Below are 27,140 nucleotides of genomic sequence, written 5' to 3' on the forward strand. Positions count from 1 at the left end.
AAAGCAAAATATAATATTCTATCAAATATTCTATACATTGCTTCTGCGTCCTTATTTAGCACCATTATAATCCCAGTAAAGTCTATTTCTTCAAATGATCTCACCGCTACAGATTCACAAGCCCAACATGATCTGACACAGTTCACAGTGAGTGTGAGAAAAGTTCACTTCTGAATGTTTTAGTTGAAGATAATTAAGGGGGCATTTATTATTACAGCGATTTTGTAATGATTCAATGTTGTGTTTTGATTGCCAATTGTTGCAAAAAGTACCTAGTTACTGGAAAAGCTGGACTAATAGAACAACTGCTCTATTGTTACACTACTAAAAAAGAGCAGCGTCGCTACTTTTAGTTACTTATTCGTGACCCCGGTGAAAGTGAAGAACACTAGGCATGTTCAAAAATGTGCCTTAAGACATTTCAGTCTCTGTTAAGTGATGTGAACAAGTGAATTTTTTACCAGTATTAGCATAAGCATCTGCAGCCCTGCACAGTATCACCTTACAGACAACAAGGACTTAAGGAAATGTTTAAAACATGACAGAGTAAACACGAGTCTCCATTAGCCGCTGCGTGATTGGCAGGAACACTGTGACCTCTCTATTCGGTGTCGGCACATGCTCAAAGGAAAAAACGTTAGCTACGCCACGCCAGCCTGCGATAAGAGCTCTAGGGCAGATCTGCGTCATATTGTGTGATGGGAAGGTTATCTACGCTGGGGGTTGGGGTGAATAGGTAAATCGCCAGCGCTCTGCTCTCCTTATCTCTGACCCCGTTTGAGCTCCGCTCCGTCCGAATTGGAGCCAGAGCTCACTGAGTGCACTTGAGAGAAGCTGTCAGCAAATCCTCCAAGAAACCAGGCGAGGATCAAAGCGGCGTCATGCTAATGGTAATCGAGAGGTCTTGGCGAGTGGCCGCAGTCGTGACACGCTGAAAGACGCCACTCCGACCAGAGCGTGGGATGCAGATAAAACCAAAGCTGCGTGTTTCTTTATTTCCCATGAACAGGTGGTATATGTGATTCACAGTGAGGTTTGAAACTGAAAGGAGGTCTGTTTTTCAGACCGTTATATGAAAAATCATATTCACTATGATTGTTTTCATAGTCTTCAATTTGCACATTGTTTGTAGGACAATGGTGGGCAGGATGTGAAATACATTTTTGTTAAATAAATACAGAAGATAAGGGTGTAACAATATGTCGTGTTACAATATATCACAATACAAAAATGCAACAATATGTATGGTGGATAGTGACAATCTGTGTTGGGTGTAGTTCACTCAAAATGAAAAATACTGTGTGAGAAAAATATTCAAGTTTACAGAGTTTCAGAGTCAGTACTACATTAAAGGTATGGTTCGGAGTAAAATCAGCCTAGGGTCCTTTGCACCATGACCTCGAGCCAAACACCCCCATTATTGAACATTGAACATTATTAAAGTTAGAGCTTATTTAGGGAAATCAGCCGGATGGCTTAGTGCAGGCGCTAATGGATCCTATGATGTATCTCGTAAATTACACCACTAAATTACCTCACAGAATCTATTTGTTCTACTGTATAAGTTTGGTACCATTCTGGGCATTATTAGTGGGGTAATTTACGAGATACATCATAGGATCCATTAGCGCCTGCACAGCCATTCGGCTGATATCTCTAAATAAGCTCTAACTTTAATAATGTTCGACCAAGGGGAAAAAAAGGCTTCTGAGGGGGTGTTTGGCTCGAGGTCATGGTGCTACTAGGTTGAAATTACTCCGAACCATACCTTTAAACTACAATATATAATGTTCAATATAATGTATAATATTGCAATGGGGGAATATTTGTGGGTCCTGATAATGCCAAATGTCTCATGTTACCAGTAAAAAGTGGCCAACATTATTTAAATTTTTTTATTCTGGTGTCACTATTGTCCTGTGCATTGGGTTACCAGCACCAAGTCCAAGCCTATTCATTTCCACACCCAATGTAATACCAAATTTAACATTTTAATCAACAGTACATTTTTTGTTAACATTTTACCATATGTCTTGGAGTCTCGCAATAACATTGTATCGTGATTTCAGTATCGTGACATGAGTATATCGTTACATCCCTAACAGAAGATAAAATCCAAATAGAAAATCATGGAAAATACCAAGATATATTGTATATCACCATACAGCCAAAATATACAGAGAATAGATTTTTGGCCCATATCGCCCAGTCCTACATGGAGTAGGTCAGGATGTTCTTGACTACTGTGCGTGTGATTTGAAGACACTGGCCTTTAGCATTCAGAAGCCGTATAACGTCAAAAGAGGTATTCGAAATCAGAGGGGATTTTCCAATTAGTAAAGCCACACCCTAATAATACTTCCTTCTATGACATAGCTTTGTAGAAGAAACCTTGACATGACCTCGGGTTTACACCTTAAGCACCTCAGGCCCAGATTAAAAGTTCAAACTCCAAGCAACACGGAGCAAACGTTGAAAAAGCAAAATGAACCCCACTGCGACTTAGTGATTTCCCCTCCTGAAGGTAAGAGTGTTCAGGTTGGGATAATCCATTAGTGCCTGTTAATGCTGTACATTCTCCACCCTTCCCCTCAGCTCCACTCAAAAGGACTGTTGATCAAGAATAGTCATGTCTGCAGAGAGGTCTGTACCTGTCGGAGGTCAATGAAGGCCAACTGCAGCGTGTCGCCCTGGAATCCTGGCACGGGCTCTGAACTGGCAAACACTGCAAATGGAATACGAAAATAGTACATATTAATATGGGTTATTTAAACAGTTGGAGCACATCATGAAAATACATCAAATCAAACTCTTGAACAATGTTTACAAAGCATTATTATTTCTCTAAAATGTTAACCATATGGCTAAAGAAAGCCAACATACTGATCTACTATTTAAACGTCTTCTAGTTGTTATTACTTCTGAGACTACATTTTCTAACATTAACTCATCGTAAAGCATCCAAATATCCACCAAACTCAGGTAAAACCTTCAGACTGAGCTTGTTTTTAGACTTGTGTTGCTGTATCTATTTGTAACTGATCAGACTTCAGGTTTTCCAATTGAAGATTGGATTGATTTCCGATTGAATGATGATACATTTTTGGAAAACCATGGATGGATGGATGGATGGACGGATGGAAACTTTGATGTTGGTCCAAAAAGATAGTTAGTCAGTCAGTTAGATTTGATCAACTGGTTTTGGAAAACCATAATTCTTCAATATTAGTTAGTTAGTTGGTTTGTTTGTTATCTTTGATCATCTGTTTTTGGAAAACCATGGATGATCAAAAACAGATGATCAAAGATAAAAAACTAACTAACTAACTAACTAACTGACATTACATATACAAATATGGTTTACCAATTGATCAAAACTAACTGACTGACTAACTATCTTTTTGAACTAACATCAAAGTTTGTTTAAAGGCTTTACTATCTAGTTTTTTTATGCAATTAAAATTATATGAGAAAAAAGACAACCGAGCAAAACTAGCACAACTATGTTGAAGATCTGTCAATTATTCAGATTAGACGAGAACTTCTGCGAGAATCTCTGACCACTGAATGCTGGATCAACAATCAAATTATGAGATGAACAGTTCAAGACAGTGATCGACACAGGTACACAGCTAGCATAGATCATTTCCTCAGAAGTTTTTATGCTAACACTATGAGCACTGAGATTAATCAAGTCAATCATTGTATGTTCATATGCACTTGAGCTTCAGTAAGTTTTTGCATAGTTGAGCTGCAGTCTTCACCTGTCTATCCAAGTATACAAGATGCAAAACTGTGCAAAATCATGCTCAAGAGGACGCAGATTTGAGTCGGATTTAGGTCATCTCAAAATGACCTCAAGTCACCTCTCCGTTCCTCTACTTTCCTGTCAACTATCCACTGAGTCAGTATATAGTAAAATAAAAATAAAAATCAAACTGTACACTCACAACATGGGAAAAGTATTTCTGTAGGTGCATCTTAACTCTTGTGCTTTGACTAGTGTAAGATGAACTGCCGCTAATGGGATGAACACCATTCAGACCTTAGAGAAGGGTCAGGCGATCCCTGGCGTACCTGTGCAGTTGAACCCTCACAAACTCTACTTCACCCTGAGACATCTGTGACCCGAGGCCACAGGTACGAGCACGCACACACCGCCTTTTCACTTCAGCTGACAGTGATGTAGCGTGACTGAAACCTTAAATGGTCGAAGAGCAGAAGATGCGATGCTAGAACCAAAGAGCTGTCTACATATTAACATTATTGATGAACACTTTGCTCTGACATCTCTATTGTGCCGTTTAGAACTAAAGGCTTATGTGCTTCCCCAGGGAGATATTTAAGAGATGAAACCTCAACAAGATCAGGTTCTGCATTTCACAAAAAAATTGAGAATACCATAGAGACTTTGGACTTGGGACAGTGTCATTTTAAGGTCAACCCCACTAGTGGTCGAGTGTACTCAAAATGGATTCAAAAATTTAAATATTTGTAATATATATCTGAATTTACGTTACAAAATAGCCAATGGTCTTATTCTCACCAAGGCTGCATTTACTGGAACAAAAAACGGAAATATTGAGAAATATTTTCAAAATTTTAAATAAACGTTTTCTATTTTATTACATTTTGCAATAAATGGAAAAAAATCTCGCACACCACTCGAACTTCCAGAATCATCAACTGGTTTCCATCAACAGTAGCGAAACGTCGTGTGTTAGTGATTCAGCAAGTTCAAGTGGTGTGCGAGATTTTATACATTTTTTGGTTTACGTTGTACATTTAATTGGGTTTGGGTGTGCAAGGTATTATATATAATTTATTCCTGTGATGCAAAGCTGAATTTTCAGCATCATTACTCCAGTCTTCAGTGTCACATGATCCTTCAGAAATCATTCTAATATGATTTGGAGCTCAAGAAACGTCTTGAAAAACAAGAAATTTCTTATTATCAATGTTGAAATGTAACATCTTAATATCACGTAAAAAAAAAAAAAAAAAAACATTTAATGCGTCCTTGCTGAATTAAAGTATTAATTTCTTTCAGAAAACATCTAATTTTGTGTTCCACAGACTACAGTTTTGTCATATGGCTTTGAAACAGCATTAAGATGTAAACTGTTTTTCTTTTTGGGTGAACTATTCCTAATATGGGTGGGTATTGCATGAAAATGCAGCAAAAGAATGAATGTTGACTAAATGACTAATGTTGCACTAAACGGTTCCTAATCAGTTCGTATCAGAACAGGTGTGGATTTCTAAGAGCAGATGGAGTGTGGGTAATCAGGAATGTCTCTTGAAAGTTTATAACTAAGATAACTACTTCTGAGAACAGCTGATAATATCAATAATAGCTGCTGCATGAGTGCATCTACCGCCATGCTGCGCTTCACAGAGCAAGAAACCGGCATGCCTGCCTGGCTGTTAATGTATAAGCCATTAATAACTCATAACTCTGCTTTGAAAATGGTTTCTGGTGAAGCACAAACTTTCAATTTCAGAATGGACACATTTTGTAGGGGGTCTGTATAATTAATTAATGAATTACAGCAGAGGGGAAGATATATTCAAAACGGCTTCAGACGACTGAAAATTTAATATGGAGATATTTTATGGTTCTTTTATAGTGGACAAGGGCTGGGAATGACAAGAGGGTAAATAACTTCATTATTGGGCTAACTGTTGAAATGACGTGGTGCTGGCATTGTAAATATGCAATTATTAACTACTCACGTTCACACTGTATGACGTCCAGGTTGAACTGCTGAATGGCTCCCATGCTGATCTGTTTGAGCTCAGTATCCAGCAGCATCTGCATCAGCGATGTGGCCAGGTGTTTACAGGCAGACATACACGCCGTCTGCGCCACCTTACCCTGAGGAGCCGCACACAAACACACCAACAAACCGTTACTACAGGTGTCCTCTTCTACACACGGCAACAGTGTTGGGATCAATGTCTTAATGAATTTGTCGCAATGTCTCTGAATAGCTGTTTCACCCTTTTTCTTAAGTATTCTTCTTTTTCTTAGACTACCGTTCAGAAGTTTGTGGTCGGTAAGATTTGTTATGTTTTTGAAAATAGTCTCTTATGCTGACCACGGCTGGATTTTTATAAAAAACACACTAAAAACAGTAATGTTGTCAAATAACTGTTTTCTGTTTGAATATATCAAAGCAGCACAGCTGTTTTTCAACATTGATAATAAGAAGAAATGTTTCTAGAGAATGATTTTTGAAGGATCAGCTTCAGAATATTTTTTTTAGTTTAGTCTTTGCCATCACAGGAATAAAAATTCAGCTTTGCCATCACAGGAATAAATTACATTTTAAAATAAATTCAGATAGAAAACAGTTATTTAATTTTTTTTTTAAATATTTTACAGTATTGCTGTTTTAACTGTATTAATAAATAAATAAATTAATAAATTAATGAGAAATAAATGCAACCTTGCTGATCATAAGACTTCTTACAAAAAAACATTAATAAATGATTATTCTAGATTTGTAGTGTGTGTGTAGACTGCTCATTTCCATATAATGAAAGTGAATGGGGAATGGGTCTGTCAAGAACTAAAAAGACAAAAAAGAACATAAAAGTTGTCCATATGATTCATACTCTGTTTCAAGTCTTATGTCAAAATATAGCTTTGTATGATGAACAGATTTAAGCCCTTAACCTTTATACATTTTTGTTGTTTTTTTGTGTCATTTTGTGTCACATAAAACTTGGCGGCTCTAGTCACCATCCTCTTTCATTGAATTTTTAAAAGATCGGCCTGGATATTGTGAAAAATTTCACCTTTTGTGTTCCACTAAGGACAGACAATCATCTGGGTTTGGAACAACATTTTGGTGAGTAAATACTGACAGAAAAGGTGAACTATTTTTGGGTGAATGTATGAAAGTAAGCATATTAGCGATAAGTGTATGTTGATTCATTTCCAAATATATACCATAATATCCTAAAACAACCTAAAATCAGTGGACGTAATGGCACAACATGGAGATGACACAGGCCTTCCAACTCTTGAAAATCTCAATTTTCAATTCAGAAACGCACACAAAAACACACAGTAACAAGTCTCATATCTGAAGCAGTCGCTCATGCAAGCCGACGCGGCTCATAATCAGCAGGGTTGAAAAGAGGAAAGAGGTGAAAGACCAGTCAAACTCGGCAATAACAGACGTCAAACACTCAAACACACGTAAAACTCATGCAACAGCTGCTCCACCAGTACATGCTGACAACTAGCAAAGAAATTAATAAACAATTCCATTTGGTTTTTCTACCCAAAGCAAAAAATGCAAACAAAGCTCTCCGCAAAAAACAAGCCTGTCATTATCATGTTATCACATGTTAATATCCATTAGACACATCACAGATCGCTATAAAAAAGACTAAATATGTATTATTTAATGTGTAAGCAACATAGAAAAATGTAGCACCACATTGAACAACCAATCCCATTTAACAAACATATGCATAATTAAAAAACAAAAAGCCCCAAACTTCAGAAGGCTCCGAGCCTCAAAAATCCATGTACATTCCTTTTTATTTCTAGAGATTTATATAAACAATGAAAATCGAGGCTATAAAAGCAGGCCCTATAAAACATAACATTTCACCCTTGAAAAGATGATTTTTGACAACCAAAAAAACATTGTGTCCTAACCAGAATGGCATAATGCCAGAACATACTTTGTTTAATATAGAGTTATGTGAAGCAGGGTTAATATAGATAACTAAAAACCATACCATGATTTCAAAATATATATATATAAAAACACTATAAATGTATCTCAATAATACTAGAATAACACTGACGTGAAGTGGACCTTTGGACCAATGAGATATACCTGTGGTTGGGACCAATCACAACACCAGATATAAAAACCAAGCGATCAACAAAATATCTTGTCATTTGTCGCATCCCATTGTGTTAGAAAAATGCTAAGTGTTTTATTTAAGCATGAGCTGGACAGCTGTCTTGTTTTAAAAGCCCTTTATGCTGTGCTCACATCTCTTTCAACCACAAATGCAATCGTTAACGGCCTATATTTATACTAAGATTGCTTATATTAGTGAATTAGAGTGAATCAAGTTAGCTGCGCTAACATACAGATTATGTAACATCTAAGTATACTTGTTAAAGGTAATGACATACAGCTGTCCTGATAGTGTAGTAGGTTATAATGTTTCATTATGCAGCATTAATAAAGCAGCATTCTGATTTGAGACACACTCATTGTTGAGACTATCATCTTAAAGGGACAGATCAGACAAAAGTAAAATACAGTGCGAAACACAATAGAAGATATTTAGAAAACTGTGCTTTTGTCCATACAATGAAAGTCAATGAGGTCAAGTGTTGTTCGGGACCCCATTCACATTCATTTTATGGGAAAAACGTTATTCAAAATATTTCCCTTTGCGTTCCGAAGAAAGAAAGTCAGTCAGGTTTGGAACAGCATGAGGCTGAGAAAATGGTGGCAGAATTTTTGGGTGAACTGTCTCTTTAAATACTGGTACTAGTGAATCTCAAGTAAGAATGTCATGTGTGTTCTGCAGATACTGGTATCAGCTTCAGACAATCATGGGCAGCAGATCAGGGGTAGCATGCCAAATGATCTGGTTTACATTCTGCATTACACGTGAAAAGGGAAGCAAAACAAGGTTGGCAGCAAGTCCACAGAACTGACATGAACATGCAGTTTTAATGTCTCTTTTTTTTTTTTTGCTTTTGAATAATTGTAATTTTTCTGTTCCTCCTCTACAGTTCGAAGAGGGTCTACTTACCGACATTGCAGCATGATCATTGTTGTTATTCTGAGCGGAAACCCCAAGAAAATAAAACACGGACAGGGAAAGAAAGTATAGCGATAATAAATGGACAGACAAAGGAAAATCAGAAATACCAAGCATGCCTGGCAGAAAATAAATCAAAGGATACATTCACTTACAGGAAATATGTTACATTGTTGAGAAACCAAAGCATAACCAACTTAAACTGGAGGTTAAAGCAATTTGTTTAAGAGGACAGTGCAGCTGAAGAGAAACGCAAGCAAGCTGTATCGTTCTGTTTTAATGGATGAGTTGGGAGTTATCCGTGCTGATTATGTGAAGGAATATACAGAGATTAGACTGGTTTTGGGAATGGATGTCTTTTTGAATAGTATATTTGTGTAATGACACCTATAACACCAAACACGACATTCCTGTGCGCTTATGTTAAGATTTACACCTAATCAAACAGTGGAAACTAGAAAATGTGTCATTCTGGAGGGCTACTAGAACATCTGCCCAGTTATGGCCATCTAAAAAGCTAAAAACACAATATTGTTTAACGCCACACATGCAATAACACACATTACATGAACCCACAGGTGGAGAATGATCACAGAACAATGATGAGACTGTGTGTGAATAGGATGACGTGGAACTCACCGGAAGGTGCGTGAAGACCTGGAAGGTGCTGCGCAGGAAGTTGATGAGGTCCATGAGGTATCCGCTGGCCCTGCCGTCCGACTCCGACATGCCCCATTCGTAATCAGCAAGCTGAATGAACTCATCGATCTTCTGATTGAGTTTAGTGTATATCTCTCCTTCAGCTGCGTGTCTGGCATCCTAAAAATAAGAAACCATGCATTTAACTTCATCCAGATGTGAACAAACACTGGCACAACCAATTGAATTCTGGAATGCTTTTAAACAGTATTGAAAGATTCATTTTGCAACCAATACATGTCTGCTTTTTTGTTTAAAGGGGTGGTATAATGCTCTTTTCACAAGATAAGTCTTTGATGTCCCCAGTGTGTATGTGAAGTTTTAGCTCAAAATACCCCCCAGATATTTTTATATAGCATGTTAAAATTGTCACTTTTTGAGGGTAAGCAAAAATGCACCGTTTATGTGTATGACCCTTTAAATGCAAATGAGCTGCTGCTCCCAGCACAGAGGGCGGAGCTTCAACAGCTCCTTCTTAGCAGCTTTGATTACCTCACAGACATGCACTGAAAATCTCAAAAACTTTTAGCCTTTCATGTTCAAACCGGAGTCAGACACAGATGGAGAGACTTAAGAAGTGACATCATGTAGACAACATTTCTGAATGGTTAGTGGATGAATTTATGTAGCTTATGTGTAGTTATCTTCTAGTCATTGATTAGCTTATTTTGTCTTGATCATCTATAAATCGTGTTCCGGGGGTGGGGTTTATGTAAATTTTAGGGTTTGTGATGTCACTAACCTGGGAAGAAGCGTGTGTAGTACCTACCAGTCGTTTGTTGTAGTCCTTAAAAAGCGATTTCTTTAAAAGAAAATATCTCCTTTTGCTTTGAACTTTGAGCGTTGTAACTTTGCAGATGTTGTTCATGCTCAAAAAGCAACATTACACACTAACTAAAGTTAGAAACTTTAACTTTTCATGCTACAATCAAGCATATTGGTTTCACTTTTCACTTGGATGGTCCCTTTAACACATTCTGTTGACTATAAGTAACGTTGAACCTACATGTCTACCAAGTCTCATTAGAGTGTTAGTAGAGTATTAGTAGACTGATAGGGTTAGGGTTAGAATAAGATGAAATGTAGATGCAAAGTTACTTATAGTCAGTGGAATGTCTGTTGGGGAGCATCACAATAAAGATTTTGCAGATATTAAGCAGACAATCTACTAACACTCTAATGAGAGTTAGTTGACATGTAGTTACAAAGTTACTTGTAGTCAACAGAATGTTCAAAAGGGACCATCAAAATAAAGTGTTACCAACATATTTTTCACGCATATCAAATGGTCCACATTTTGTGGATCTTTAATGGTAAAAAAATTCTAATGCAACTCCAAGATGTACAACAACAAAATGTGGGAAAGGGGGAGGGGGAGGGGTGAATACTTATGCAACACATTAACTTAAGCAATGCCAACATGCTGCTGCGTGCTCAATGGCTCAAAAAGAGGTCACCTGATAACACCTCCGTTTAAATACATTTAACACACTGGCATCAAAACAAGCTCTTTATGAAGTTCATGAAGCCCGAGGCGGCTCCTGTCCCATGCTGTCGATGACAGCTTTACTTTGAGCGCACTGCTCCAGACGGCTGATCTCTGATCAGAGTGTGCCCACGGCGGTAATACGAGTGAGTGAAATGTGTAATTAAAGAACATGTCTGTGAATGACTTTACCTTGAAGGTGGAAAGCCCGTAGAGTCTTGTGGTGTGAACTGTTTCCGGGGAAACATTGGTGATGTTTGTGATAAAATCCTCCAGGTATTTACACGCGTGCTCTAAGTGGGTGGTGTTGATGATAATTTGAACTAGCTGCAAAACACAACAGAAAGGAAGACGCAAGTTATTTTCACACTGGGCTTTGCATAGAGAAAATAAGTCATTGCATCAACACTACCTCCGTTAATCCTATGTGCGGCTTTTTGATGAGGTTTTGTAAGCAGCTGCTCAACGTCCTCGTCAGCAGCAGATTGGTGGATTTACGGAGCATGTCGTCAATCTCGGTTGAGCTGAAACACAAGTTATCCAAGAAATATGTTCAATCATTGCACTCTTAGTCCATGGTTTTGGCAAGCTTTCTATCCACCTTATTCCTGATGAGACTACAGTGTTTTGAATTATGGGTGGCACTTTCGTTTTGGGGAACTTCCATTCATAAAGCTGATCCGTTCTACAATAAAGCTGATCCGTCAGTTTGACTGAATAAGCTGTCAATTCTCCATGTTTTATTTTCAGACATCATGAGTCTTTTATTATTCAGAATAACGTAACACTTGGTATTTTAATGTGACATGTTATAACAAGAATATCTTTGGCAAGTCGCTGTATTCTTTTCATCATGATTCTTTTCTTTTTTCCCTTTGCATTCCGTTGTAATAGTATGAAAAAGGACAACATACTGCACATTTGTGGTCTGTTCTCCCGATTTAATATATGATATATCCCCCATTAATAATTCACTGGAATGCACAAAGAATCTCTTGTTATTCTCCTCAAATCTCTTTCCAGAGACTACACCTGTAGTCTCTTTCCAGTTTTGTTTTCAATGGTAAATACAATTTATTATCTGTCAAAATGACAAAAATCACTTTGAAATAGTATCAGGTAATGCTGAAGTTAATGAACATTTTTGATTAATTAAGCAACATATGTTGTTTGTTGGTCTGTTGAAAGTACCTTGTTAATGCTTTTACACTTTTAAATGTCCTTTTAATGTTCGATGGTTTAAGGGGGAGTAGAATAATGTCATCATTGTACCAAGATTTAAAAAAAAGTATTGTTGCGTTCATAGAGCGAGCCTTTTCACGGATTGTTTGCTGCTTAACGGAAGTTACACACATAATTCGCGCAAAACGTCATAGGACGTAGGAATAAGGTGGATACAGGATACTTTTTTAAATGATGTCTTGTTCTATATATATATATATATAATATATATATATATTTGTTGAGTTGTTAACCACAGGACAAAATATACTGCGTGGTCGTAAAGGTTGTTAAGTATTGGCCGACGTGTATTGTCGTTGAGAACTGTCCTTATGAAAAAAAAAAAATCTATAAAATTGAAACATCTCGATTTTAAGTTGAAAGGGATCGGTGTGTGTAGGAGGAACATAAGACCTTTGTTCAGCAGTTGCTCCTCATCAGTACCTAAAGGGATAGTGTTAAACACCAAACTTTGGTCTTGTACATCCTTTTCCTTCTCATGGGTCGAGTATCCACTTTTTCTTCCCCTTCTGGGGAATATTGGCCTATATTCGTGTGCGGATCTCTTTTCAGATTTTTGAGGTCCTTTTGGATCTACGCACCGCAAGAAGATATTACTCATCAGTTTGGGACTGATGTTTAACACTACGCCTTTCCACCCCCTTGACTTATGAATTTGCACATGGTTTGTCTTAAAGCATATTAAAAACACCACACAGACATATAAACAACAATAAAAATGTGGAAAAAAATGAGCGAAACATTTTCTTAATGTAAAGAACATTAAATAAAAGTAATAAAATGTAGAATAACTTTTTTTATTCACTATTTTAAACTTGAGACACTGCAAAAACTGTAATTTAGGGTACATCAAGGCAATTTCAAGCAAATTGATATTAATATTTGCGTGAGATAATATGCTTTCCCTTAATTGATAAATTAGATTTTTAGGAAGACAATTGTTAAAAATATGATCAAATTATCATCAATGGACATGAAAATGTACCATAAATTGTAGAATGACTATTATTTCAATTTATTATAGCTCTCTAGAATAAATTATTCAGATTGTTCAGTTGCTGCATTCTGTTGTCAAATAATTTTGTATAATGACAATAAACTGAATGTTTTACCAGGCCACTGATTTCCTACATAACTGTGCTAGTTTTTAAATCAACCACAACACTTACACTCTTTCTTCCAACATAATGAAATCGTTTATATTCAAAACAACATTTTATGTCCGTTTATTTATTTATTTGGCAAGTAGACAAGGAATATGGCTTCGCAATGGTACTTCTGCAAGAGAAGTTAAAACATTTTTTAATTAAATTTAAATCAAGTAAAAAAAAATTAGTAGCAATGTAGTGTTCTGTTGTGCTGTACTGCTACTTGCCAGAAAAATCCTGCTAACTGAAAGCTATATTGTTTTAAAAACAACTGAGAAATGTAATAAAAAATTATTTGCATGGCTACTCTGAGTTAGTTACTCCCCAAAATGACTTTCTTCTATGGAAAGCAAAATATATATATATTTTTTTAACATTGGACCCCTTTCACTTTCATCGCATGGACAAAAAATGTTTGTTCTTTTTCTGTTCTACAGAAGAAATATCTTTAACCAAGCATAGTATGCTTGCCGTCTGCACCCATCAGTGTTGACCGGGTCCACAACTAGCCCTACTGCTGCCCAGAACGCTTGTAAGGTGTGAGTGTTTACAGGACACTGCTGGTTGGTGTTGATTTTACAGTTGGGGACTGTGTCTCAGTGTGAGGTGTTGATTAGGAGGAGTGATCAGGTGGCAAACGCTCCATGAAGAGGTGCAGAGGTCGCTCATTATCGCTTGCTTAAATAACAAAGAAACCATTAGAGAGGAGTGTGAAATCGGCAGTCGTTTGCATTGATTAGCGGAGGGAAAAAGACTGTGTTAGATCAATCCATAAGTGTTCTGACAGCCTTGTGTGGGTCTCCTCACACTCTTCTCACTGCTCAAAGCAAAAGAAGTTTCATCTGTTGGCTCATAGTCTGTGGAAATGCCTAGTGCAAATATTGGTCAAAATATTGGCCATGGCGAAGCACTGGTCAACCACTAAAGACCCCGATATTTAGTACTTACATGAAATTGAAGAACAAACTGGTGTGACATAATTATGAACAAAATCAGGCCAAACTAAGTTTGTTTCTGGAGTTCGATACAGAACAGCTTGCCAAAGCAAACATTCCAGAAAAGTTACTCCAGCTAGTAAACACCTTCGAACTACCATTGGTCTGTGGCAATTATGTAATAGGTAGGTGTGGCTCTGCCTTTCTTGATGCGAAAAACCTTCTTGGGTTAATTTCTTCTGTTCAGTGTAAAAACATTAACACACCGGAGAGCTGCTTTATAAAATGAAGATGTAATTCAAATTGAAAGAGACACTAGCTATGTTTCCATCCACCTAATTTTATGTGCATTCTGGGATACTGCATAAAAAACTGCTGGATGGAAATGGCAAAATGCACATAAATTCTAAAAATGCGCATTAAAAAAACATATGCGTTCAATTGAGTCGGATAAACTTTTTATCCGATAAGAAAACATGCTCATAAACTACGATTGAAACACATTTACAGAATAAATTCCTTGATGCGCATCAGAACAATTCATGCGACTTTACGATGTGACGGCTTAGCTGGACTAACCAGCGGAGCGATCTCGTTGCACAGAATCTGAAACGCTCTTTTGGCTGTTCTGAAATGCCTGAGCAAAGTCTGTCGTCAAAGTGGTTCGGTATAACTCCCTTCCAGAACTGTCTTACACGACTGTTACCAAACAGCAGCATCCGCCTCCAAAAACAAGATAACTTCATTGCTTTCAGTGCTATGAGACCCAAGCAATTTATTATATACTAAATGATTATATACAGTGGCTTCTCCTACTGCACCAACTTTGTTTTTCTTAGTGATATTTAGCGGCAGTTTTCAGGAAGGATTTTGTTCTCTTCGGCTCACTGGATGGAAAAGTTGCTTTGTTAAAGTTAAAGTTAAATTCGCAACTTTGGATGGAAACATCGTTACTGACAGTTTTATCATGTTTAATACCGTAAAGCTGCTTGCTTTAAAGCAATCTATTGCATAGAGTGCTACATTAATAAAAGTGACTTGACTGGATTGCGAAATTACAGAGCTTGTAAAGACATATCCGTGTCGATATGAACAGATGCTTTCTGAACTGCTGTTTTCTCACTACTGTCATTTTGTTACATATTCACTAAATGTCGGAGTCGGGATGTTCGCTAACAGTATACCACTGCAAACGTATTTCAAACTTCCTTTTACCCCCTAAGCAAAGAAAGAAAAGAACTGCGCTGCGAGTGGGCCTTAAAGGAAAATGAAATTTGTGTCATCATTTACTCACCCTCAAGTTGTTTCAAACCTGTATGAATTTCTTTCTTCTGCTGAACACAATTGAAGATATTTTGAAGAATGTTGGTCACCACTCACCAGACAGTTGATGGACAAAATAATAGGAAAAAAATACTACAGAAGTCAATGGGGTCCATCAACTGTTTGGTTACCGACATTGTTCAAAATATCTTCTTTTGTGTTCAGCAGAAGAAAGAAATGAATACAGGTTTGGAACAATTTGAGGGTGAGTAAATGATGACAGTATTTTCATTTTTAAGTGAACTATTCCTTTAATCTCTACTGCTGAGCAACAGGGCTACTCGCATGGAAGGGATGGTGGGAGGTAAAATCCACCGGCTATGTGCACTTCTAACCCTCTGGGAAAGAATTTGAGGTGCCAGTGACAAGCACAACACAGACCCCTCACAACAGCCAGCCGAATGCCACAGAGCTTAAAGAGAACAAATATTGTCAGAAGTGATGGCTGGAGGTGGAAGGGAGGGTGGTGGTTTTAAAGACAGTACAGACCCATAAATGAGGGCTTCCCATGAAGACAGTCATTTCATGATAACAGCTCTGCAAGCCCATACTGACAAGAGATGAGTGAAGGACTGAATGACTGAAACTGCTGCTAAGTGTTTTCTACTGGGATGTTTGGCTAACAAGAGCAACTCCGCAATTTATATAGAATAATTTCAAGCATGCTGGGATGGAATGAGACTGAAAAGTGTTGAATGTCTGCTGATGAAGATTGTGGAGTCTTCTCACCTGCGATGGAGTGACTCTGAGAATTTCAAGCTGGCGTAAATAAACTCCTTTACTTGAGAGTAGATTTGAGGCACTGACTGGGACATGGGCAGCTTCTTTGGAAATTGTTGCTGTTTAATGAAGAAAAAAAAATAATACATTTGTGCTTTTATGAATCAAAAATGTTTGGTAAATATATTCATTCTGAGACTATTCTGACACTATACAAGGCACTAATTACTTCAATTAATTGGCCAAAATGGCGTTTCTGAGTGTTTGACATACCTTTTCTATCTCTGCATCATGGAAGGGGAAGCGACTGACCACAGCCTTATACTCTTCTTCATTCTCCACTGGAATGGGGCTGTAGTTGTCCTGCTCAAAAATATCCCTGTTTCAGCACAGGAAACACAGATGTCATTGCAAAACACAAATATAACCACATTGATTCATCAAAACATCAAAAACAATGCAGTTGTAGTTCAGTTCAGCTCACCTGAACACCAAGGCCCATTTCTTGAGCAATGTTTCATTGTACTGATCTCGGACCTCAAACAAAAGGTCAAAAAGTCTGTTCACAGGGAAGCCATAACCCTACAAAAGCAAAAAATAACAATAGTGAGTAAGCAGCCCAAATCTAGAAAAAAATTGTCCAGAATTTATAGATACATTTAAGATTAATATAAATATCGATAAAATGAAATGTAATTGGAAAGCAACATGGATATGCTTTAACCAATACATGTACCTGTAAAGTGTCTGCAAATATAACTATCAGGTTCTTCAGTTCTAGGACCAGGTCGGGATCACTGCAGTAGGACTGTTGGGTTAAAAAAGTAATAATGATAGGAATGACAACAAAATGGTGCAACTTCACATTAACATTCTTCACAAATATGTTTAGAACATAAAGCATCTCTGGCTGAATCTCTCAAAGTGTGCAGGTCATATATTCCTATAATATATATAATCCTGGAAATGTGAAAATTCAGCTTTTATATCACAGGAATAAATGACATTTTTAATTTTAATTAATTGACATTTAATGAATTAATTAATTGATAATTATATATATATATATATATATATATATATACATACATACATACATACATACATATATATATATATATACATACATACACACACAGTATATTCACACACATTATATAAACAAAACTTTGTTAGAATCGCGATTAATCGAGTTGAAAGCACTAATATATTTAATGAATTATCAATTAATCATAAAAATGGTCTTTAAGGCAAATTTCTTAATGGTCTTAGATTCAAGCTTAAATGTATTTATTTATTTCTATTTTAATTTTGGGATTAAATATGAGCCATTTCTTTTATTTGATTCGCTGCAACTGCACAATAAAAATATGTGTTATCCATTGCTTCACACAGAGGAACCAATACTCACTGAACCACATTTCTGTGGATCAGATTAGTTTAGGTTCAGCATTTCACTCTAAATGGGTAACTCACAGCCAGTCACTTATTGATCAAATACACTTGTGTCTTAATGAGTTTTTAGGTTACATTAGCATCTAAATGAGGCCGTCCGACCCTCCCCCCTTCGCTGATGGAGGCCTGTCCATGAGGTTAAATAGGAGAGAGCAGTACTTGACCCAGGCAGGGGAGTGATGACTGACAGGGTTAGTGAATGTCTGAGCACACAGCCCTGCCCACCCACTGCTGTATGAAACCACACGGCACCGGGCAGCACCATTCCCCAAAACAGCAGCACAGATGATCTGGAAAAATCCTTGAGAATCTGCTTTTGGATTTTTCCATGTGTTCACACTCATGAAACAAATTTCATTATCATTAAAAAAAACTATTCAAGCTATAACCATAGAAACGTGTTGCTGCCCCAGTTTTTGCCAATCTAACGCAGTTCTCAGTTCATGGAAGTTTGATTCCACCACACAATAAAAAATGTATATGAGTTTATATCTCACAATTCTGACTTTTTTTCTCACAACTGCAAGTTTATGTTACAACTGCAAGTTACCTGTAGCAATTGTGCCATTTTACTCAGAAATCTGAGTTTGCATCTCTGACTGTTTGTTTTGGAATTCTATGTTTACATCTTGCAATTCTGAAATTTTTCCCTCAGATTTCTGAGTTTGTCTCGCAATTTTGTCTTGGAATTCTGAGTTTACGTCTCACAATTTTGACTTTTTGTCTTGGAATTTTGAGTTTACATCTCACAATCCTGACTTTTTTTCCTCAGAATTCTGTGTTTACATCTTGCAACTGACTTTTTCCCCCCACAAAATTCTCAGTTTATGTCTTGCAATTTTGACGACTTGACTTGGAATTCTAAGTTTACATCTTGCAATTCTCACTTTTTTTCCTCAGAAGTCTTATTTTACATTCCCCTAAGAATTCTGAGTTTATGTCTCAATTCTGACTTTTTTTCCCTCAGACTTCTAAGTTTACATTTCACAATTCAAATTTTTTTCCTCAGAAGTCTGAGGTTTTTTTCTCGCAATTGCAAGTTTATGTTGCAATTCTGACAGTTCTTCTCAAAAGTTTATATCCTGTGGTGGAAAAAAAGCTTCCATACAACCAATTACTGATGAGTGTTTTTAAGTAGTTAATGATTCACAGTAAACTGCAGATGTGAGTTTGTCCTAACGCTATGAGAAACACCATACGGCTGGCATCTTCAGCATTCGCAAAGATCTCCAGAGCTTTTAACCAGACGAGTCTCTTCCAGGTTGGTGGGGTTTGATAATGAGGGTGGTTGTACAGGAGCTGCAGGTTTGATTTACAGCCCCTTGCACTAGTGTGATTCTCTTGTTAAACATTTAGATAGGGCGCAGTGGCCTGCCTCTCAGACGTGGGGAGTGAGTGCGTAAATCACACAGTTAAATAAGCACTGGTCAAGCTGCAACACACGGCGTCACTCCACACTTCAGGACATGATGTACTTCATTGACAAAGCATGTGAACATGAACACAAAAACACACACATGCAAATATGTCCCTGAAAGAGGAACTAAACAAAAGACCTTAGAAATGGACAAAGTCAAGCAAATGTTTTTATAGAGAGTTATATCTCCTCCATTGTCACACAATGTTGCTTCAAGAAAACAACCATATTCAGGCATTTCCTCATGACATACACATTTTAAACATGAAACCATATTTTCTAAACTTACAAATTTTGTTGTAATTTAAAAAAAGAAAAAAAGAAAATGCCTTTTTGATTGTATAAATGCAGCCTGACCAGTGAGTTACACACTCTAGGTTCCCACACAATTTGACCAATGACTCTAAGACCTTTCCAGTCATTAATTATGACTTTAAAACATTTTTATAGAGGTTTCTGGGGCTTTCATTTTGCATGGCAGGATCAATTCTTGGAATTAATAGATTTAAATGACTGTACAAGCATCTCCAAAAACGATCAATTTTTTCTTTTAGGCAGCTCAGGAGCTAAGAGGGCTTTAGTCGTGTCTTTCAGTGAAGTTTATTTTCAAAACAAGTCATTTGGAATGATAATTGGAAGCATTTCCTGGTGAGCCCTTTCAGTGGCCATCCATTCAATCTGATCTAATGGAGAGGTCAGTTGGGCCTAATGAGGACAGATTGCAACAATAACAGCAGATTAACTGTGAATATTCTAAACTGCTGGGGCTGAGAGTGTGTTTGGAGGGCCAGTCAGTTGTAAATCAGTGAGGGATTATGCAAATACCCTGCGGCTGGAGCTCACAGCCTGAGTCCTGTGGCCTGAACAAAGGGGTCAAGCCTGCTCTCTCCCACTGCTAGCTAACTTTCAATCACAAAAAAAGAGACTCTGGCCAGAGTACGGCAGAAAGAGAGAGATTGAGAGAGGGTGGGGGGTGTCAAATCCTTACATGAGACTCCTTAGTGCATCCCCCGCATACTCAGACTCATTCGAGACTAGTGTTGTCAGAAGTACCAGTACTTCGGTACCAAGTTGATACTTAAAGGGATAGTTTCAATTTTAACCTAAAATTTTAATTAATCAATTACTTACACTCATGTTGTTCCAAACCCATTAGACTTTCGGTCATCTTCTGAACACAAATTAAGTTATTTTAATGAAATCTGAGCGATTTTTGTCCCTCTGTTGACAGTCCACGAAACAACTACTTTGACATCTAAAACAATTAATAAAGAGAACATAAAACTAATCCATATGAATTGAGCAGATTAGTCCAAATTTTCTAAAGAGAATCAATGAAATATGATGAATAGGTTGAATTTAGGCTTTTATTCACATATAAACATTCATCAACTCACACATCAGTTGTGGTAAACGGAAGCTCAAGCATGTTCACTTGATGTGCGAGAACCAATGAGGTTCATTATCGTGTTACGCACAACGTTTAAGCTTATGCAAGAACTAATGAGGTTTGTTCTTGGGCGTCAAACCGTTTCGGGTGTGCTTCTGTTTATGTTCGCTGATCAATGTTTATATGTGAATAAAAGCCAAAATTCAATCTCTTCAGAAAATTTGGATTAAACCACTCAGTTCTCAAATGTCTTTATGAACTTTTTGAAGCGTCAAAGTGGTAGTTGCACAGACTGTCAATGGAGGGACAGAAAGCTGTCAGAATTCATCACAAAGATCTTCATTTGTGTTCTAAAGTTGAACGAAAGTCTCACGGGTGACTGAATTTTCATTTTTGGGTGAACTATCCCTTTAAGTCTTGCAGTGTAAATGCAGTAGACCTGCCATGTGTTCTGTTACCTGTAATGTGTTTCTCTTTGTTTTTCATTTTATTAATTTTTCATTTGATGTCTTAGTTGAACAATATTTGAAGGCTACAATAATGTATGATTTACTTATAATTATTAGTATTAATAATTTCCTAATTGCATTTAGAAATTTTTCATTTATTTAGTTGCGATAGTTTTTGCTATGGTACCGAAATTGATACCAATAACTTACTGGTATTGGTACCGACTACTGAAATTTTGGTATCGTGACAATAGTCGAGACGAGTGTGTGTGCGGGACTCACAGAGTGTGTGCGGAGCACTGCGATGATTTTGGACAGGGCCATGTTCCACAGCTCATCTGTGAAGGCTCTGGTCACCAGACCTTGTGTGGCGTGTAAAATGTGATCTTCCACCACAAAGAACCTGCAAAGCATGATGGGAGTGGGCATTACATGGTGTAAATCAACTTTATATCAACACACTGCCCTGCACTTAACACATAAATCCAGATTTTACTTACCCAACAATCTGATTAAAGTACTTTCTGTAGCCCTCCACTGTTTCATGCTGGAGGACAAAAACGTACAATTAAAACATATAAAAACAAATAAAATTGACGGGATTGTTTAAAGAGCAAAGAATACTAACCATGTTAGATTGAGGCTGCAGTACTAGTCTTGCTTGTTTTTTTCTTTGCTTCCTATAGTAATTTTCAAACGTTTCTCTGTCTCCCTAAAAAAAGAATATGGCATTAAAGTGGGTTTAAATAACAAATTATTATCCATCTAACTTCATTTATACAAGAGCATTTAACTTTTGACTTGCACAGCATGTAATTGTGCATTTTACCCGTTACTTGTAGCACGTTTCATGGCACTTTCTAAGCGAAATGTCCAGTGACTGGCGCTAAATAGCATGTTCAGTTATCTCAAAAAAAGTTAAAACGTGACTGCGGCAACATTGGTTTGTTATACATATCATGGTAGTTTGAAAATGAAATGTCCAGTGAGTGGTGCAAATTTTTTTATTGTGCTTTATCATATTTAAAATGAACATACAATTCCTACCCTAAACCTGACCGATAGTGTTAACAAAAGCAAACGTGAGGGTGAAAAACACATTTGCGGAACCAATCATGCCACTTTAGCTTGCTTCTACAAGGCTTTGAGCTTTTTCTCGAGTGATGTGACTCGTGTTTCATGGGACTTGTACCTAAGCGCTCTGCATCGAAAATGCCATACTGTACCAGGTGAGTTACCGCGCAAGGAAAGCCATACATACGGAATTGGTTATGTGATGCAAATATCAAACTGTATTAGTGTACAAATGATGCACTATGGTTAGGTTATTTGAGGTCATAACAGAGTATTACACAGGAACTGCATTGAAATCAGTCTTTATTTATCGATTATTTGTCCAGTAATCATAATTGATTTATCGGTAAGCCCAGCCCCCCTTAGTTATTGTTGCTATCTCGGACAAATAAACAGAGTTTCTAACTGTCTTACAATGACAGCTGTCAGTGTGAAAACCTTGTCCCAAGATGTTTTTGATCAATTTTGGACATGGAAGGACTATCTCTCTTCGAGGAGCATTCAAGTGGGACTTAAATATGCCATGGAAGGCTATATAAAAGATTTTTAAATAAATATGGTAGGTAACGAGATTAATTTGGAGGCGAGGGTTTACAGATCACAACGCAAGCGGGAGAAGCCTCATGTCATGGTAGCAGATGGCTGTTTTTGAGCCATCGGGTGTTTTTGACCTACTGTACATGACGTGAGAACAGTTAGCTATTTAGGTTTGTACGTTAGCATTGACTCACTAACTTTAATTATAACCTAATGAGAGTATGACAACCATAAAATGTACGTTTTCATCCTTATTGGGATTGGGGTTGAATCCTTAGGGAACCAGGTTACTGCACTCACATCACTGATTTTATAAATAAACCGGGCTTCAGTCATATTGCGCAGATAATTGGTCCGTTCGCGCAAATCTTATCACACTTTTAAAAAGCGCTGGTGAACACGGACCAAGTACAGTGATTCAATACAACCTATGCCCATCCTCTCAGGATACCTGGAATCAGTGTTGCAAGTACCCCAGGCATATTGTTTTCCAATTTTTGTCGCAAAAACACCATAAAACCGATGAGAGCTTCGGATCTTCCAATGTTTCTCTATTGGCGCTTTTCCACTGCATGGTACGGCTCGGTTCGGCTCGGTACGGTTCGACTCGGCACGGAACGGTTCGGCTTGCTTCGCTTTTCCACTGCGTGGTACGACTCGACTCGGTACGGCACGGTTCGGTTCGCTTTAGCCCGGTTGCTTTTCCACTGCAGTTAGTACCACTTCAAAGTGGGTGTGACTGATCGTTATATAGTTGCCGTCTCTACTGCCATGACATCATCATATTAAATGCGAATTTTTCATTCCGGGTTCCCCCATCCGCTCCTCGGCAACCAACAAGAGGAACGTCTGCACCTCGTCCACTGACCACGATTCAGCCATTTCTTTTTTTAAAGTTTATACTCTTTTTTTTTTTAAGCAAATACTTTTAAAACAGGCGCTACAGCGTTGGCTGTTGTCTACTGGCTATTTAAATCTAGCGGGTTTAGTGTCTCGTGTTGTAAAAACAATGACGCTGGTAGTGATGATTCTGTCTGACCTATCAGTGATCTGCAGTGTTTTCACGTCACATTTTAGTATCGGTAAGGTACGCTTGGAACCTCAACCGAGGTGGTACCATTTAAAGCGAGCCGAAGCGAGCCGTACCGTACCGTACCGTACCATGCAGTGGAAATGCGTCATAAGTGAGCCGTACTGAACCGAGCCGTGCCGTACCATGTAGTGGAAAAGCGCCAAAGCGTGCCGTACCATGCAGTGGAAAAGCGCCAAAGCGTGCCGTACCGAACCGTACCGTACCATGCAGTGGAAAAGCGCCATATGGTGCTGAAACCTAAAGATGTCCGATTTCCGGTCCCCGTGCAACTGACATTCAACTGCCATAGGCTCATCTGCGTTCCAGGGGAGGGGCTTACCAATAGGTCAATTGTGCGAAAAAGGAATAGTTGTTTTGCTGCCTCTAGTGGTCATTTTATCTGGAAACTGGATTAAAATTTCATGTATAGTTAAGTTTTTGTGGTTTATCAGAAATGTATCAGGCAGAGTCAAATATATATGCAACGAGCATGGGTTGGTTTAAACATGCAACCCCTCTGAATGTTAAGCACCTGTGCCCCCTTTCTCTCTCTGTGTGGCTGAAGAGTGGCCCTCGGCCCCTGCCAGCACTTGTGAGCTCTCGGGTAGCACAGCGGTCAAAAGCGCTCGTGTTCTCATTAACTGAACCATTGAGGGGAAAGCGCTCGACTCATCCTACGCCCAGTGAATGCACCACAGTTTGTGCACAATCTGAATGCCAAAGCGAAGAACTTTTTCACTGCTTTGTTTTTATGGCGAAAAGGGGGTTACTGCTCGGTCAATCCCATTAGATGCTGCAGTCTGACCCCTTTTGTTGGTGTGCTGATGGACTCTGGATTAGTTCTGACCAGATGAGCGATGGCACCAAGCGCTAACAAACTCGATTTCACCTCTCAATAGTTTGCGTTTGGTTTAAGGCAAAAATAATATTGATGGCATGACTGTCAAAACTCTGGAAATCCCTTTGCTTATTTAAGCCATTAATGTTTGAGGAGCCACTTGGGAGAAAGCATTTCAGTGAAAACGCACAGTCAACTCAAAGGCTGTGCGCCTATTAGAAAAAGATCAACAGGAATGTTTCTAATTTCATAACGTTATGAGATGGGCTGTTGTTTTATTGGTTGTTCACTGTGTGCACTGTGTGTCTGTTAGTGGTGGGAGAAAAAAAAATCGATCCATCGATGCATCGCGATTCTCTCTCCAACGATTCTGGATCGATTCTGAGAATTTCAGAATCGATTCTGAGCTTAGTTTTTTACCAGATGTGCGATGGCGCTGAGTTTGCTTTAGAAACACCCGTCTTCTGCTTGCTAACAATTCCTCACACGTACACAACTCGAACCTTCCGTAAAATAATCTTTCATAAAGTTTGGAAAGGTTGAAGCGAATTACAAGGACATTGCACAGACTTCGTTGCACAGGATGTGAGAGACTGTGAGAGACGCGCGCTTGTTTTGATGTTACACTTAAAGTGTGCTGTCTCGCCCGTCTGTATTTTCCTTACAAATGCTCTACGAAGTCATCATTTATGTGGTTTGGAATGCAGTGGACTTATATATTTAAAATATGAATCTCACTAACAGAAGGCTGCTTTCAATTTTAAATGCTGACGCGCGCTTTGTTTGTGTACGAGACTGCTCGCGCAAACGGCTGTGCGACTCCGTGTAAGTGGTTTAATATACTTGTGCAAAATGAACGTAAACACAGCCAGTTATGTCTTAAGGGATTAAACGGACAGGACAAACCACATTACTTCTTATATTTCAAAAGAGATCCGAGCGTGAATGCAGCTTAGCAGCTAATAGATCTCCCGCAGTCTATGTCATAGTAAAATACAAAAGTACGATGAAGAAAAATCACTCACAGTTCTTGAATGGAAAATGTTCAGATAATCTTAAATACTGAAAGCACTCTTTGTTTGTTGTTTGTCATGTTTCTATGCTCCTCTTTATTATTTGCTACTTGCTTGTATGGTTTGAAGTTATATAAGTTTAAAATTCTTAAAATACAACTGTTTTAATTTTTTTTTAAAAATTTTAAGTACTTAATTACTTATGTAAACTAATGAACTAATAAGGGGGGGGGGGGAAGTAGATAAAGAATCGATCTGGAATCGGATCATGACCTCCAGAATCGGAATCGGATCGGATCTTGAGGTGACTAAAGATTCCCACCTCTAGTGTCGGTAGTGAAGGAGACTCTGGGAATTACCAAAACAGTGTAGATGTGAAGACATCGGTAGACTGGTGAAAAATCCACCAGATCCTGCGCCGTCAAGACCTTAAAAAGAAAACGAACAAGGTTCAAGGAACAGTTCTTGACCTGAGTGGCTTTGCTGGCAATAGATAACACTAAACAATGAAGCTTCAAGTACGTTTTAAATCGATCAAACAACATACAAGTTTAACAACATATTTCTTTAATAACAGGTCCTGTTAAAGGCATAGCAGTTCATTTATGAAACAGATTGCAGTTTACACCTCATATTAACATACGACTTGAAATAAATGTTTCTCCAGTAAAAGGTTAGGCAAGGCAAGGACTCTTGCATTGTCAATACAACATCTTGACCAAAAATGTATGCACCCCATGATGGAAAAACATCACAGCAATTGTTTCCATCAAGAGGTGCATACATTTTTAGTCAAGATCGTCAATTAATTTTAAGGTCTGGACTCAGAGGTGCCAATTCATGTGTGAAAATGATTTTTCATGCTCCCTCTGAACCATTCTTTCACAATTTGAACATGATGAATCTTGACATTGCCATCCTGGAATATGGCCATGATGTTTCTTCCTACATGGGGTTGTTTAAGAAATGAAAAGCATCAATAAGGGTTTAAAAGAACTGTTGCAAAACATATAACATGCTAGAAACATAATAATCACTGCAATAATGATGCAACCATAGCATTTGCCTATTTAAATCCAAACAGCGATTTTCTCTTTTTTGGCCTTGCAGTGTATCATTTTTGTGATGAAATTTGGACATTTCCTGGATGCTGATGCCAGATATTAAACAGGGCCATGGTATAGTGCTTAAAGTAAAAAAAGAAGGTTCATTTGGGACACAATGACGCTACTCTTCCTCAAAATGTGACTGTACATCATACCTCCTCATCCATCTCCTCTTCCTCCGGGCTCAGGCCGTTGTGATGGAGGGGTGCTCGGCCGTTCAGAGGTTTGGCACAGCTCAGAGTGTCCTGCTTCTGCACCGTACTATTAAACGTACGGTGCTGCTGAGCCTGTGAGAACAGGGTGACGGAGAGAAGACCAACAGTAACTTCAACAGCCTACAATGCCAGTAACGTCATATGTATCGAACTAACGACTCGCAACTTTAGATTTCTATTAGCTACATGTGCAACAAATTTAGTACACGT

General features: G+C 38.0%; 1 protein-coding gene across 8 annotated transcripts in view; it reads right to left on the bottom strand.

Moving 5' to 3' along the window:
* exoc6 (exocyst complex component 6) overlaps positions 1 to 27,140 on the bottom strand; it is a 53,455-nt gene that overhangs the window by 6,638 nt on the left and 19,677 nt on the right. For 5 of the 8 annotated variants that reach the window (XM_082151493.1, XM_082151495.1, XM_082151494.1 and 2 more), the window contains exons 7-21: positions 26,871 to 27,002; positions 25,969 to 26,037; positions 21,704 to 21,787; positions 21,576 to 21,622; positions 21,358 to 21,478; positions 17,101 to 17,172; positions 16,849 to 16,946; positions 16,638 to 16,743; positions 16,374 to 16,483; positions 11,409 to 11,520; positions 11,189 to 11,323; positions 9,451 to 9,630; positions 8,803 to 8,832; positions 5,737 to 5,878; positions 2,652 to 2,725 (exon numbers count right to left, since the gene is read on the bottom strand). In XM_082151493.1, coding sequence (XP_082007619.1) covers positions 2,652 to 2,725; positions 5,737 to 5,878; positions 8,803 to 8,832; positions 9,451 to 9,630; positions 11,189 to 11,323; positions 11,409 to 11,520; positions 16,374 to 16,483; positions 16,638 to 16,743; positions 16,849 to 16,946; positions 17,101 to 17,172; positions 21,358 to 21,478; positions 21,576 to 21,622; positions 21,704 to 21,787; positions 25,969 to 26,037; positions 26,871 to 27,002 — 1,512 coding nt within the window. The remainder of the gene's footprint in view (positions 1 to 2,651; positions 2,726 to 5,736; positions 5,879 to 8,802; positions 8,833 to 9,450; positions 9,631 to 11,188; positions 11,324 to 11,408; positions 11,521 to 16,373; positions 16,484 to 16,637; positions 16,744 to 16,848; positions 16,947 to 17,100; positions 17,173 to 21,357; positions 21,479 to 21,575; positions 21,623 to 21,703; positions 21,788 to 25,968; positions 26,038 to 26,870; positions 27,003 to 27,140) is intronic. The other 3 variants (XM_082151496.1, XM_082151497.1, XM_082151500.1) reach the window with 1 other exon arrangement.

Source organism: Leuciscus leuciscus (assembly GCF_965113295.1).
Source record: "Leuciscus leuciscus genome assembly, chromosome: 21".
NCBI lineage: Eukaryota > Metazoa > Chordata > Actinopteri > Cypriniformes > Leuciscidae > Leuciscus > Leuciscus leuciscus.